The sequence below is a fragment of the Glossina fuscipes genome, unplaced genomic scaffold (genome assembly GCF_014805625.2).
Source record: "Glossina fuscipes isolate IAEA_lab_2018 unplaced genomic scaffold, Yale_Gfus_2 128, whole genome shotgun sequence".
In the NCBI taxonomy this organism is placed as follows: Eukaryota; Metazoa; Arthropoda; class Insecta; order Diptera; family Glossinidae; genus Glossina; species Glossina fuscipes.
In genome coordinates, this window is record NW_023998471.1 from 1,745,740 (window position 1) to 1,762,694 (window position 16,955).

Genomic DNA, 16,955 nt, shown 5'->3' on the forward strand with positions numbered 1-16,955 from the left:
CATGTTTTCGAAATTATTGTCAGAGACCGTACACTAATTCGCATTCCTTTCTGATCTTCTTTATCTTCTTCTTCTTCTCTATGCACTTTATGTATGTCAATTGAAAATTTTTTGTTATTATTCGAAATATCCGACATTTGTGTACTGAACTTATGATTACGAGTCAATTGATCGAATAAAACATCTCTCAGCACACTTATAACTTAACTTATAACTGACTTCTGTTGTCTTTTGCTAGATCTGATTATCGCATGTGTGGTGTGGGTGCTTGTAACGTTTGCTTAGTTCCATTGTAGTTAGTCTAGAGTAAATGTTTTGTTGTTGCAGTTGCCCCAATTATCTATATAATTGCTGGCATAATTTGTTAACAGCATAAAATTTAATTAAATATTAGTCTTACATTCACCCATACGCTTAAAATGCGTTTAAATGTTTACAAAGACTTATCAAATGAAACGTCAAAGAACATGCATACACACACATCTGTGCAAAGAACACACAGAAAGAGTGTAAGAGAGAGAGAGAGAGTAAGAGAGAGACAGAGAGGGCTGTAGAAGAGCACCATGCTCGCCTATCAAATGCAGTTTTTTAATTCGTGCCAGCAAGTATTGAAAACAGACATACGTACGCACAGATGACAGTAAGATCGCTTACGGATTGATAATTAAGAGCGTCACGCGAATGCTTGCAATAGAAAGGAAGAAAAACAAAAGAAAATATTAAGAAATAAAAATCAAACTAAAAAGTTTTATTTTTCGTTTTTCTCAGCTTTGAAAAAATTTCAAATTTCGTCGTCGTCGTCATCGTCATCGTCGTGGTCGTCGTCGTAAGAAATATTGTGCTGTTTGACTGTTGTGTGGTGCATTTTTTTTTCTTGCAATAGTCTTCATAGACTAGGCCTCCCTTCGACGCTTATCATCGTGGCATGCAAATATGGCCTTTTATCAAATGCCTCAATGTTGGCCTTTCAATGCAATTAACCCTTCATTGTTTGAGGAATTTCTCACACCAATTAGAAAGTTTATTATAATTTTATTATTTTTAACGCGGAAAAATTATTATAATATAAATTATGGTAATAACAATAATAGTAACAATAATAATAATAATAACAATAACAATTACAAAGAGTGCACAAATTTAAAATCACAAATTCAACGCAATTTACAATATTGCTTTAGCTCATCATCAGTGTTCATTATAATGTTGACGATATTGTGTGAAACATGCGCTTATCCTATTCATGGTGGTGTTTCTGCATCGGTGCACAATAAACAAACACGTAGTATTGCGGATTTGTATATGAATCGCCATCATACGCATCATCAACACCAACAGAAGCACCAATATCAGCATCACAATATATCAACATCATCAGCATCGTTATCATCTACTATTGCGGCAGCATCAATAGCTGCCAGGGATTTAACAAGTATAGAAAATGATGGCGATATGACAGATTTTATTGCAGCCTCGCCATCATCATCTTCATCGTCGTCATCGTTATCAAGGCATTTACAATTGGGTACAAAAGAAAATACAGGTAAGTCTTAAAAAAAAGGGGCAAAAAGAGTACAAGTTACTATTAGTACAGGAAAGAAATTAAAAATTCTCCGAAGATTATTTTATAGCTGAAAAACTTATGGTCCACAATCGAAAAAGTTATTTAACAGAATCAACTCATATTTTGATACCTTTTACTACTTGTGCTACAGGACTATGCTTTTGCGAATGTAGCACCCATAAGGTCTTAAGATAGAGCCATCGATCGATTCAGAATTGGTTGATTTCTGAATCCATTTTTAAGCATGTTTGTCCCTCTGTCCGTTTAAGGTCTGCCCACGAAGTTTTGTGTTCAACCTTCAGGTCGCAGTTTTCGTTATATTTTTATGACGGCCTAAGGACGAAATCTTTTGAAAATGGAGTAAATTTTTGCGACCAATCCGCGGAACGCCCTTTTCTTGGAAAAAGATATTACAATTTTCAAAATTTCTCGGTATGCCTCATTTCTGTAAGAAATTTGGAACGGATGGGTTAATTACTTTAATCCCGCTTCAGTATAGATATTCCCATGAGTAGGAATCCTCTATAGTGTCTTAATATTTAATATGTCTTCGTGAACATGAGTGCGTAAACGTAACGCACCAAAGTCTTTAAATAATGTTTGGCAACAAAACCGGAATTTAGTAAATTTAGGTCTCGTCGTTTCACTTTTATGCATAAAATCCACCTTTTGCTTTACCAACTTGTTGTTGTTGTACACAAACTGGTATAGAAGTCTCTGCATCCATTTGCGCCGCAATATCCATGTTTTGATGGTTATGGCTCAATGGTGTGATGAATGGTAGTTCTGCTGGTTCTCTAGAAATCCGTGTGTAAGTCAATCGATGGGAATTGTTTCCTCCTTGGTATCCTTTGCTCTTATTATAAAATAGTTTGCATTTCTTTTCAAGACTAGGAATGGTACCGAGTACTATCAATACTATTTTAAGGCAACGTTGTTGGGTCCGAGTTGTTGATGATGTGGTCAAAGTTTCACCCAGAAGATTGCCTTGACTTCTACGAACCATAACTCTGTGCTGCCATATCGGTCTACTTCCTCGCTATTCTGCATCTCGCCCGGGATCACCAATTGTAGTTGTTATTGATTAGTACGCGTGGTACTATTACTGCTTTTTAGGTTAGCCGTCTAGTGGGTTTAGTATTAAAGATGAATCTTCTCAAACTTTTCATTCTACGAAACGAACCATACTGATTTCGTCCTAGCCGAGCGTTTGCCTTATCAATTTGTAATTTTTTTTTTCTTTTTTCTTTTTTTGTATGTTGAAAGGAGATGGAATTTGTAATTTTAGGATAAATGCGTTCTCTATCAATAATATTTTCAATTGAAAGCTCGTATTTTCTATGTCAATTTATGTGAAGGCTGTGACAATATCAGAATAAAAATTTAAACGTACTCGAGTGAATGTCACAGTATGAATGATAAGGTATATATATATACGTATGAATATGTACACTTGCTAGGTCTTGAATTTATCTTAAGTGTTGAGCAGGCCAGCAACCTTATTTAAGCTGTAATTTATTTTACTGTCGTTGGCTTCAAGATGAAGAACAACGATTATACAGCATATGCAAGTCGAAAGGCAAGAGAGAAAGAAAAAAGAAAGGTCTAAAAAAAGGACAGAAACTTTAATAATAATAAATAATAATATCAAGCAAATGTGGACAAAAACGAAGTAAGACAAAAAGGGGTACGAATTTCATATACACTTTGATTTTCTTTCAGCTCACTTTTCAAAATGTAATCTCGTCTACCTAACTAACATAACGAAAACAAAAAGCAAAAAAAAAAAAACCAAAAAACGGATGTTATTAAGATTGCGTTTCAAAAAAAAAGGTTAAACCTGAAAATTAAAAAAAAACATCATAAATTTTAGAGACACTTAACATGGAAGAATTGTACGAATTGCACCGAACCGCTGATCCGCTACTCTAGATTTTATTCATTAAAAACCAAAGAGGACATTTATTATTTTGAGCCTTCATTAGAGATTAATCTAAATTGTAGATCGACTTGGTAAAGGGAGGGGTGCTTCAGTTGTCGATTTTATTTTTGGTCTCGTCACCAAAACTATTTCAAAAAATCCTCGAAAAGTTATAGGCCTAAGTAATACGATTATTCTCTGCTAAATTTCAATTTTTTAAAATCATCTATCGATGTAAACGGTAGATAAGAGTTAGACTGATGGACAATTAAATCCAGATAAGTTAGTAAAATTTAGGACTTGTAGCTTATTCACAATGTACTCTGTACACACTTATTATCTCCATTTTTGCAAATTATTATTAATTCTTTAACTTATTAATTAATCCACTTGGTAATAATTTGCGTCTCTGCCATGTCCGTTATTAACGTCATGTCTGCCCGTTTTCCGTCTCTGCCTTTGTTTATTTTCATTAAATTTCCTCAGCGATGTTATCCGTTCTAATTTGTCATAATCGCAACAAATCTAATGCAAAATGCGAAGTTTTAAGCAAATGACGGTCACGTCGTACAACTACACCGTGTCACTTACACTTTCCATCCCTAGGACATTCCCTTCAAGAGGGAGAAGTCCGACGCCACTACACCATTTCACTTATACTTTCAATCCTTGGGACATTCCCTTCAAGAGGGTTAAGCGCAAAGTCACTTCGCCACTTTACGATGATGGATTGATGCTTGACATCCCAAAGTTTTTCTATCGAGTCATCGCAACTTTGAAGCACTCTGCCTTTACCGGATCGTAATATCATGCTTGGTCGGCGTGACCACAATTTTATAGAATATATTTCCAGCTTGTGCGTTGCTCGATATAAAATCTATTTTTGCGGAGTTATCACAATTCCGGAGAGCAGTTTATAATATAATGCTTGGTAGCAAATCGCCTGTAGCCAGTGATCACACCATCAAAGTCCTTGCTACCATCTTGTAATATGTACTGCTTGACACCAAACTCACACATTACGTGAGCCTCCACCCCTCGAACCACCTTTAGCAGCTCACTATCTGTCGCTTGCTACTAAACTCTATATACCGAGTGATCGCAATTTCAAAGGCCCTTTTATTAGCTTATATTAAGTGCCTTTTACTGAAGCAACCCAAATTGAAAGAGTACTTCATTATCTCGCGATATGATACTTGACAATAAAGTCACTGTTTGCTAGTTTGGTCTGAAGAACTTTTTAGCGCCGTTGTCGCTTCAGTTGTACAAGTCATGGAGAAGCAAGTGATCGTTTTAAGATCGTTTAAGATCCTATCATCGTTACACCAAAATGGCACCCATCGTGGGTTTCGTCTCAGCAGAAAGTTTCTTGCAGTAAAGTGCCGCCTTGCCATTCTGCTTGGTAAGATCAAACTGTTGGGATGTCGTCTCAAAACTATTTCATCGCTAGATTTCTTTGCTTGTGCAGATTTTGGCGTAACTGGTCACGAGTTTGAGAACTGAGTGAACACGGCTTGGAATCGTTGATGTTTGCCATGTCGCCATCGTCAATCCACTGCTTCTTTCAGGTTTTCTACTCTTTTTTATAAAGTGCATTGAGGAATCAAAGTTTCTTTTAGGATGCCTGGCAATGATGAAATGCTTGACATTGGCTGCCCTTTTTTAGTTGTTTTTGTAAATTAAATTCATGAGCGAATCTCTTTTAAATGCACATCCAAACTTCTCCTTCAATATCTGTTCGCTGCTTGACAGAGATATTTTGGGATGATTTGGTTCTGCGAGTTTTCTTTCCAATTTCTTACTGCGCTTGTTGCTATCAGCCGATCAGAATTCTATTGAGCAAAATTTCTAAAAGAAGTTCATACTGAGATGCATCTTATGGATCCTATCTTAAACGTGGACAACTCCTTTAAACTGTTCTGAAGTGCTTAGGAATTACAAAGTTCTTGGCATATTGTATCGAATGAAATAATGAAGTTAGAAGAACGTCATTCTTCGATGAAACAAACAAGTCTAGACGCATTGACGATTTTTGGTCGTCCTTTTGTTTCTTTTTGCTTCAGGGAAAAGAATTTCGAGGCAAAAGGAAAGTTGAAATAAGAAGCAGCTGCTTAGGGATATGTCTCGCTATTGTGATTGATCTCTTGTGTTCTGTTCATTTTTCAGAAACTCAAATGTATTAAACGTTGTATTAAATTACTCCATTCAACAACATATCGCCCCAAAAACAAAAAAAAGAAGAGACCAAACCAAGAATTCCTGCTATAAATCAGTTACGATAAAATTTGAAAACGCACAAGTGTTCCTTTGAACTTTTCTTTAGTATGTCTGTTAACATGAAGTTCTTCATAAGAAGAGGCATTGGAAGAAAGCGCAACTGGATATAATGTTTTGAAATATGATGTCATGACTTTTTGTAAAGTACATACGACAAAATATTAACTCACACACAAACACACAAACACACACACACACACACACACACACACACGCGCACGTGCATACACAAATAAATGCCTGTGAATGAATAAATAATCAAGATAGCTACATACATAATAACAATAGCTCACGAGTTGGAAAAAAAAAATGAACACAACAACAATTTGTTTGGTTTGGTGATCACAATTTAATCAGGTTTTATAGTGTTCGTCTTTTTAAGGAAGATATAACAACAAAAGCACAAGTTCAGGGTCATTTTTATCAATGTGCGCATTTATAGAAATAAATACAAACCGTAAAAATTTATATCTGACTTGTCCAACCTTTGATCAGATAAAGCCGAATGCAGCATAATTTTCATCAATAAACATTGAAAGTTCCCGCAAAGTATGGATACAGAAGTCCACGTGGCCCAAATTCGATAAATAACTTTTAAAATTTCTCTTACTTGTGATTCGGATTGTTCCGAACTTAATAAATAAATAGAAAAAAGAAAAAAAAAAGAGAAAAAATAGCGAACCACGGCCCACCTTAGAAATACCTTAGAAAACTTCGCTTAATACAGTGATTCATGTAACCACTTTTCAAAATAAGGATTTATATGGGGAGGGAACCATTTCCAACAGCTTTCGTCCTTGCGTCAAAACACGCCAACGTACCAAATTTCATCAAAATATCTCAAACATTGCGAACTGTAGATTAAGGACAAGAATGGAAGACGTACAGGTGGACGGAGGTATGGACAAGCTTAGATTTATTTTATGAATCGATTGATATGTCTACGCTAAGTCCTTCTGGGTATTGTATACATCCGCAGAAACTTAATGCACTTTTGTACTAGAAATGACGTAGGGTGCAACAAACAAATATTTACAAACATTTTGAGAGAAATTCCAGCGATTACGTAAATGAAATAGATATGATCACCACCTTCGCATCCTCTTCTGACTGTCATTATGCTGACACGTGCCGGGAACGCTCTTTAAGTAGGTAGCCATAGTAAAAGTAATTCCCTACGCCCGCTGGCCTCCAATAAGGCTTAATTTGGTAAACGAGAATTTTGACTTTTCATATATATGAATAGAAGGTGTTGCCAATTATGGAAAAATATTCAAGATGTCAAGATATTTTTATTACACAAATATATTTACGAAATCATGAAACTTGGAAAAGCTGGATAAAATTTTTCGATGGGTATTAATTACTAACATTGTTGGAAAATTGATACTGAATTTTTTGCTTCCACAGCCAAACTAACAAAGAAATGGAAATTTCAAGACATCGTTGCAAGAGAGCTTACAAGCTGTAATAGATACCAAATCAAAGTTTAGAGCAATATTGCTGCTATTTTGATGGTGGACTTGGGGAACTTTTCAGGTATTGGATAAACGTCTGCTTGAAATTGAAAGAATTAAAAAAATAAATTTTTTTTTGTTTTCAAAAAAGTTAAAGAATTAAAAGTGTCCTAATATATGCTTCATATATCAAAAAAAAAAAATTTTACTTTGGATTTTTTTTGTTTGCTTTCAAAAATCTAGAGAGCTAATCATTGGACTAAATAGCACATATGGCAAAAATAATTAATTGCCGTTCGTGTCAGTTTACCAATTTCGATCAAATTTAATTAAATTACAAGCAAATAGCTCCAAAGTAAAGCAAGTGATATTCATTCCTCATAATAGTATAAAAAAAAATTTTTAAACAATTTCGCAATGGTAGATTGCTTGATCTTTGCTTTGCCAATTTTCGTGAGATTTGCGTTAATCGTTGTGTTCCGTTTAGTTTACCTGAGGATCCATATCATCCAGCATTGGGTATTTCCTTTCATTACAAGCATGTTGGTTCGTTGAACTTCCATAACATTCCAAATTCAAATTTTCCATATAAATTTTATGATTTCCATAAAATCAACGTTTCCATGCTAAAACCACATCTTTCTGATATTGTGCTTGATTTCTCAGTGGGAAGTATTGGTAGCTTACTGTCGTCGTTCTACAGTATATTAAATCAAGCTACTTCTGCATCCGTTCCGATCAAGCCATCCCGTCCTCGGAGCAAGTGTCTCCCGTGGTTTAATGAAACAATTAAATATTACAAGAATTGGAAAAACAAGCTTTTCAAAAGATTTTCGAGAAGTAGATTTCCTTTCCACTATTTCGTTTACGCAGTGGCAAGGCATAAATTTAATTCCCTCAACCGCCAAAACTATTGCAGATACCTTCAGTTTGTTAAATCCTCCATGTTTGTTAATCCTAAATACTTTTTTAAGTTCGCTAATTCCAAACGAAAAATCTCCATAAATCCCTCGCATGTGTCTTTTAATGGCTCCGAGTCCTCGGATGATTTTGAAACCTCAAATCTCTTTGCAGAATACTTCCGACAGCAGCAAATTATCCATATGCGATTTCTAATTTGATCTCAATTCCTAATTTTGTTATATCTGAAAATGACTTTTTTGGAGGTTTGAGCTCTCTAAAACATAATTGTTCGCCTGGGCCTGATGGAATCCCCTCATGTGTACTTATATCTTGTGCTGGCGAGCTATGTGGTGTTATCTCAAAGATTTTTAACAAGTCCTTGCATTTAGGTGTTTTCCCTTTGTGTTGGAAGACTTGTTTCCTTATTCCTGTTCACAAAAGTGGTAGTAGGCAACTCGTAGAGAACTACAGAGGCATTGCCAAGTTGACTGTCTTGCCTAAACTGTTCGAGCGAATTGTGGCTCAGCATATAGCCTTTTCCATGAAATCGTATATTTCTCCTCTCCAACATGGCTTTCGAAAGGGAAGATCTACGGTCACCAATCTGTTAGAGTTTACTTCTCATGTTTTCAAGGCTTTATCTAGTGGCTCTCGCACTGATGTCATATATGCTGACTTTAGCAAAGCGTTTGATTTGGTTAACCATAGACTACTTATCTTTAAACTCCAAGCCTCTGGCTTAACTTTCTTCTTAGTGCAATGGTTAAGCTCTTATCTGCATGGTAGATCATTCAGGGTTTTATGTAACCTCATTACCTCGGATGAATTCCCGTGACGTCTGGCGTACCTCAAGGTAGCTTAGTCACTTAGGACCCATTTTATTTAATTTATACATCAATGATTTGCCCTCCGTGATTAAATTCAGCGAGATCTTAATGTATGCTGGTGATGTGAAACTGTTTTCTTCCTTTTCCGTAGAATCGCAATCACATCATCTTCAAAGTGATTTGAATATTTTGGTTGCATGCTCTTTGCTCTTGAATCTTCTGAAACTATATTTAAATAAATGTAAGAAGCTTTCTTTCTCAAGAAGGAAGTCGTTCATTACTCAATATTTCATTGATTCGCACAAGTTGGAAGAGATTTAGGCGTTCTATTTGATTATAGGTTACGCTTCAATTTGCATATTGAGCTCTCGCTAACTTGAGTATGCCTCTGTTGCGTGGCCTCCCTCATATAGGTGCTACGTAGATTCAATTGAATTTGTTCAAAAGCAATTCTTGCTGTTTGCGCTTAGAATTTGGCTTGGGACCCGATTGCCCCTCTTCCACCCTATGAAAATAGGTTGCTTCTGTTGTCGTTACCGTCACTGGAGAAACGTAGATTTGTTCTTGGGGTTTCCTTCGTAATCAAATTAATAAATGGTACAATTGACTCGCCCGCATTACTTCGTAAGATAGGCTTTAATGTCCCTAATCGCTTCTCTAGGCACTTTATTTTGATAAAGCTTAGTCAATATAAATATAATTACGAACTGTTTAACCCGCTCAGAGTAGTTTGTAAGAACCTAAATGACGTCTATCACTTATTCTTATTAACGGACTCTTTAAAGTCCATTAAAGCAACATTGCTTAATACGCGCGATTTACCTATGTCGTACTTGAACTAACTTTCAACCTTAAAAAGTCATTAATTGTCGAAAATGAATTGTTGTTAACTATTATCGGTTGCCAAAAATCAAAATATAGCTTGCATTTTTAAGGCTTGTCTTTGTTAAATGGGATCTTTTCAGTTTTTCTAATAAAATCATTTTAATTCAACGAAATCGCGAATGAAAATCATAATTTCAGACAGGAAAAAAATCGAAATATAACTAGAATTTTTAATGTGCGTCCTTGTTAAATGAGATCTTTTCAGTTTTTCTAATAAAATCACTTCAATTCAACAGTTTCGCAAATGTAAATTATAAATTCGTAAAGGGAAAATATCAAAATATAACTTGCATTTTTTATGTGAGCGGTTAACAGTGTTAAGCCAAATGTATTAGGTTGTTCGGAGAATCATTTCGTTTTCTCCCAACAATTGTCTTAGTTGCCTTTCGTTTTCATAGCCAAGATGACAATTGAGCCGTATTTTCATTAGCTATACGCATTTTAATAGCTAACATAGCAAGTTTTATTTTTGAAAAGATTTGTTTGATTCTATACAGAAGCCTTTGTTTGATGCCTTATCAATAACAGAATCCGGCAGATTTTAGTTCTTCCTTATCGATAAAGTAAAAATGGTATTTAAGCAAAAGGAAAATTAGTAAATGTATGCGAAGAGGATGTATTCACGGAAGGTCAGAATAAAGAGAGGGATGCAGAATACCGACTAGCAGTTCGTAAGATCACTGAAACATTACATTTATCGGTCCGCTATAAAAATTTCACTATAATCCACCATAAAGATTTTTCTAGTAGATTTTTATTATCCACAGAATATTTAGTATTTGATATAATTTCTAATTGAAGCATTACTTTACCCATCACATTTGCTTATTAAAGCGTACTTAGGATTGAATAAATATATACTCTTTTCCCGTGGTGGGAGATAGTTTCCGTTCAAACTTTACATATGTAAATGTTAAGTAAACCTCTTCACGGATTTTCCAGGCAATTAGTGCATGGCAGCATTACACATGTGCCAACTTTTTTCTTTCTATTTGTTATGCTTAATAAATAGCAAAAAAGAGTAAACAATTTATGCAAGTCTTAGGTATACGCTTTTCATAGTCGTACTTTTCAACTTGGAGCTCAGCTTGTGGTAGTAAAGTAAAAATATATAATGTTTAACGCTAAATGGATCACTCTGTCATTGAAGTGTTGATTACATACCGCATTTAAAGACACGAACAACTCAGTGTCTAACATTTACATGAGGATACGAATGAACAATCGAGTAACTATTTGCAAGATGATGAAGTGTTTAGCACTTTAAATCCATTCAGAAATGTTGTTCGTAATAGTGTTTTGATTCTCGTGTACCTATGTATCACGTATAACAGCAATCATGTGCTCTCTCTTTAGAGACTCTATCTAAGAAGTATATAATATTCATATTAACTGAAACCCTTTAAATCAATGTACAGATATTGCAGTAATCAGTGCTCTGGGGTTTGTTTTTTTTTTTTTCGTTTTCTTTCAGTCCCTCTTTTTTATGATTTTGCTTTTAGGTTAAAGCAAAACTCAATTTGAAGACAGGTGAAGAAAAAAAAGTGGTGAAGTCTCTTACTAAGAGCTTTAGGAATTTTAACAGCAACAGACATGATTTCGGTATTTGTGTAAAATAAGTTTTTCAGAAGGAGTCAATAAATCATCTTTGCATGTGCCTTTGTATTTATGTTTGAAAACATTTTTTAAATCTTTTTTTTTGTTTTTGCTTTAAAATTCTTTAGCTCGATTCATTTTGTACATGTTGAGGCAATAAAGTGCCAAATCTCCTACTGAGACGTTTAGAAATACTTGTTAACTTAATGCTATTCGCTCTAGATGCTGTTCATGGGGTTTTTGTTTTATTATTATTATTTTTTTTTTTCTACATTTGCAAAGTGTTCTTTGTTGTGGCGACTAACGAAATTTTGAGGATATATTAAATCAGTTAATCCGTTTGTAATGGCCGCAAGCACTTATGAAAATTAAAAAAAAGAATGTTTTTTTAATTAGGATAAATTCGTGAATGCAGAATTCCAATTTTGGTTAAGCAAGGTCCTTTTTCATACATTGGCATTGGCTGTAAATATTTCGAAGGTGTGCGAGAATTAAGGCTTCCGTCAATTTCACCATTTAGATGCTTTAGTAAAAAAGGAAGTTTTTTTATGATCTAAAGAAAGCAATTTTTTTGTTAGGTCAGCAAATACTCTGCGTAGGCCAAGCGACTCTACTGGCGACTTTATGAATAGTGTGTGAAAATAATTCAAATTTTGTATTGAATCTTTTAATATGCCAAATTAGCATATGTGCAAATATTTGCTTATCAGCAATAGTGAACATTCATTCATTCGATGTAATGCCCAGATATCGTGTTGAAGACAGTTTGCAATGCTTTCTTTTGTACTTTTTATATCCTATGCCGCTTCCGATACAACATACAAGTATATATCAAGTTTGTGTATATATATTTTACACCATCGATTCAGAAAATAATTCTAAGCTTGTTTGTCCGTTCGCCTACCGATCTTGACTTCTTGAGTTCAATGGTTAAAGACCGTATTTTTTCAGATAATGCTAATGAAGTTTGGCCCAAGGACAAACGCTATTGAAAAAGTTTTGGATTGAACAACTTTTTCGATAATTTCTTTGCAAAGCCTTATTTTCAAAAGTCGATATAGGAATATCTGTAGGGTGATGTAGAGTATCTAATGGTATGCTGCGACCCACTATAGTGTTTTTACTCGTTTATTTCTGTAATAGGTCGTTGAGCAAAGTAAAGTGCAACCTACAAATCATATTTGCATATTTGTATAGTCATACTGTCCACGAAACTTTTGCTTTGATATTGACATTTTAATGTGAGAAAATTGAAGAATTAACTTAAATCTCTTAGCAAAAGGTTACATAGCTATAACGTCAATATTTTTGAAAAAATGTAATATCTGTTAGTTGTTGTAGTCAACAGGATTGCTTGGCCTCGGAAGTTCTTTCTCAAAAGGGGAAGGTTGAGGTCGAATAGACGAAGGTAATCAATTCCTTTATTTGAGTTGGTCAAGAACATGTTTTTACTTGGTAGGGATTCTGCTTCGTAAGCGAAAGAATTTTGGAACCAACCTTGTCTTTCCATACAACCGTATTGAGTGTCATAATCGTGGTTCCAAAAACTAGGCTTTACAAAACTTTCACTATTTTCACTATTTAGGTTGATTAAGAAGATCTGATGCTTTACAAACGTTTATTTTGCGATGTAACTGTCAAAATACCTCACCCTTATATTACTTTCTCGAGTAGCGGGTCTTACAATTTAAATACTACCAGGCATTTGTACTAACAAATCGCAGCATATATGTGAGATGAGCTGCTTTCGGGCATCCAGGGAGACACATCAACACTGGAAAAGATTAATCTAATCTAATCGTTCAATTTGTAGTCAATGAGAATATACAACGGAGGCAGATGTCATGGTATAGATCGTCTCTTGTTACGTCGTTATTATTGATTAAATATTATATTAGATCGGCATCATTCACTAAAAGATTACGACCAACTCTCCAGAACACACCTCAGAAATATTAAAAGTCTACTATGTTATGTTTATGAATAATAATAGAGTGCACTATCTATCGCATAAGCGATGCACTAATATGTTTTAAATTAAACGTCTTGAATGAAACGATTTTCTGACAAACGATTGAAGCAAACAATGAATCATATATATTCACTGTTAGCCGTTGAGTACCCAACATTCAAATCTAGTTATCTTAGCTTTCAGTTACTTTTGCTTGTCAAAAATTTTATTTAAAATCCTTTCTTCTTTATTAATACCCAACTCAGTTGGATCGTGGTATCGATTGTTGATTTATGTCTCGTTTTTGTTGCTTTTTCTGCGTTGTTCTTTATAAAATTTAATTAGTCGAAAATCGATTTCATGCTAATTAACTCTTTTATCCGCTCGGACTTCTATTTGCAAACAAATCCGTAGAACTTCCTTCTATTCTATGCTTTCTTTACGAAAACGAAATTTGTTTGTAGTTTGTTGTTGTCATCATTTCGAAAAGATTTGTAAAATATTTCTTTGATGTGCGTCCATGCGGTGGTATTTCAAGTTTACCATTTCGTTTGTAAGATGCAAATCGCCTTGACCCAAATCTTAACGATCAATATCGAAATCATCCGTTTTGATGTACATAGTTGTGCAAAATCAACTGGAAGTCATTGACTGTTCTCTTCTGTTGCTCACCAAGCATTTGGGCATCCAGTTTGATCCGTTTTCGATTCGACAAAGATCTTTGTTTACAAACTGCTCTATAAACACTACGATACGTGCACCTGTTCGGCAAAACCGTTGATGAATTCTAATTTTTTCCTCTTTGAATCCCTCTCATAAATTTATTATTAGTTCCTACAAATAAGGTTAAGAGAAGATCTTGAGATGCCAGCAGCAGAAAAGATCAAATATAATTTTGAATGAGAAACTAAAGCAGAATTGTATTAAAGGGTAAAGGCAAAGAGTATCTAATAGTCGGTTTTGTCCGAGTCTAATGTTCTTATTTGTTTTGAGAAGTTTTTATTGAATATTTCAAAATTGGCTTGGAGCGACGAGCAGCGGAATGTGCATTTTACAAGTCTAGTTGAAATTTTCGCTCTTAAAATCAACTCATAATAAAAATCGTTGACGAAATGCATTATTAGTAATAAATTTTGCTATTAATAAAAGATTGTTATTTTTTACGAGTAATAAAAGCAAATATATTTAGTTATTTATTACTAGCAATAAATTTATATCATACTTAAAAAGATATTTATTTCGCAATAATTAAAAATATAACATTTATCTTGATATTTTCAACAAAATAGAGTTATCTCACTTTCGAAATTAATGGCCTACACGTTGCAAAGTGGTTTACTACGGCCAGGAATGCGTTCGCTGATACAGCTGTGGTTTGCAACAAAAATATTTATATTTTCTCCGACCCGATCGACAGATCACGTGATATACTCACAATTTTTACAATTAAATTTATTTCTATCGATTTCATTAGCAAATCAGGTTAATGTACAAAGTTGGATAAGCAATTGTTCATGATTATCCGTGATAATCCTAATTCGCATTTACCAAATTGATGATTATAATGAGTATATCGCGAGAAATTATATAGGAAACTTAGCTTATTACTTGGTTACATTAGATATACGATCAGGAAGCTGAATTATGTTAACGCTGAAGTCCACGCTGCATGTACAAGATGAATATAGCTCCGCGGCACGGCCAGGATTTGGCCTTTTATCTCGGTAGTCACTTCTTTGGCTTCTAGAAAAGGTTGACGTTTGCAAACGTCTCAGATCTTGGCCGATTACAACTACTTTAAGCTGAAATGCCACAATTCCACCATCAATAACTGTTTGCTTAATCCTAACTTGATGCTGCCTACTGCCACTTAGTGCCGCTTTACCTACCCACACGGACAGAGAATATGTGAGCTCAAAATGAGAGGCAACTTTGAGTAATCGTAATGGTGCATGTATTGCCATGGTATGTGTTCTGGAATTGGAATTCAATTCCTTGAATAGAATTACCCGATTTTCGGGGCAAGACACTATTGGGACCACTCGCTTTTTCACTTAAGCTGTCTGCACGTTTAGTATAACGTGCCTGCAGTGGTTGTTTTCATCATTCAAGTCGACAAAAACGTACAACAAAAATTACTTCTTTTTCTTCTTTTCCCCTTCTTACAAGTAGAGAGAACCTAATCCTAATCTTTGCGGTGTGCACCTGTATGCGAAACATCCTCCGAGGGATCGGTCGAAGATACAGAAGAAACAGAAAACGAAATATTTGTAATTGTTATTTAATTTGATTCACATATATTTTCTATGATTGCGCTATGAATGCGATTCGATAAGGCTTGTCGAGCAAATTCAATAAATTCAATTCGCACTTAACTATATACTTACTTTTAACACTAAAGCTTAAAGATTACCTTTGGATAAGCGAGAATGCATGTGTTTGCCATGCATATATATATATATATATATATATAAAGGACAGTAAAGCTATGGTTGTTGTTTACGAGGGTTAGATTAAGCATTCTGTTTAAAAATTTTAACGTCATCATTATTAAAGTGACTTACTTGTTTTGAGGTTTGGCGAGATTAGAAATCTTTTGAGTAATTAATGCACACATACACACATATGTGATATGTGCATGCGAGTAGCTTATATATGTTTGTTTATATAGGTATATGTGAACAAGTTTAACCGTTAATATACACTAACAAGCAAAAAAAAAAAAAAAAAAAACCCGTACGAAGTTTAACAAACGCCCACCTATAAAAAATTAAGGCAAAAAAAAAAAAAAAAAAAAAAAAATTAAAAAAGAAATAAAATATAAAAAAACATTGAAATCTGTAACTCCCTCTTTTGACAAAAGATATGCACATGTAAAGGAAAAAAATTAACTATGCTCGAGTACGAATACAAGTACGCGAGCATACGGGTACGAATGTAAATGTGCTTATGTTTATTTATGATTACTTTTATATTTATTTCTTTCTTCATTTTCAACACATGCACACACACACTATACAACAATTATAAAAAAACATATGTTAACCAATTTCGATTTAGAGAGTCAACTCAATCCGTTCAACTACTAAAGTTTAAAGATCGTTGTTTTATAGATTTTATTTTATCAACTGAAAAAGATTTAAAGATTGTTTTTTTTTTTTTTTTTTTAGATAAACTTGCATATATAAATAAATTCGTAGACATATTAATACATGTATTTATGTATGTATGTATGTATGTTTGCGGAGTCTTTATGACAATCGGACTTTTATTTGTATAAACAAACCAAAGCAGACATTCACTACTTGCTTTCGAAATTGAAAGAAACTCGCAACAACAGCAGCAATAATGACAAGAGTGTAAACATTTACTTTGTAATGCAATAAAATGATAGTTTTTGTTTTTTTCTTTTTCTGTTTTTTATTTAATAGTCAGTCATTGTTTCATCTCTCCTATAGAGCGTTACGTGGTCGATTGTATGTCTTTGCAGCGAACAGTATCAAAACCTACTTAGACATCAGTACTATGAACGTAAGGTGGTTCTTTTTTCGCTTTTATATTTATACAAGCACCT

At 34.2% G+C, this 16,955-nt stretch overlaps 1 protein-coding gene across 2 annotated transcripts in view; it reads left to right on the plus strand.

The window, feature by feature from the left end:
• LOC119640883 (putative uncharacterized transmembrane protein DDB_G0293652) overlaps nt 1–16,955 on the plus strand; it is a 97,029-nt gene that overhangs the window by 3,419 nt on the left and 76,655 nt on the right. For both annotated transcript variants that reach the window (XM_038039186.1, XM_038039187.1), the window contains exon 2: nt 769–1,543. In XM_038039186.1, coding sequence (XP_037895114.1) covers nt 934–1,543 — 610 coding nt within the window. In that variant the 5' untranslated portion in view covers nt 769–933. The remainder of the gene's footprint in view (nt 1–768; nt 1,544–16,955) is intronic.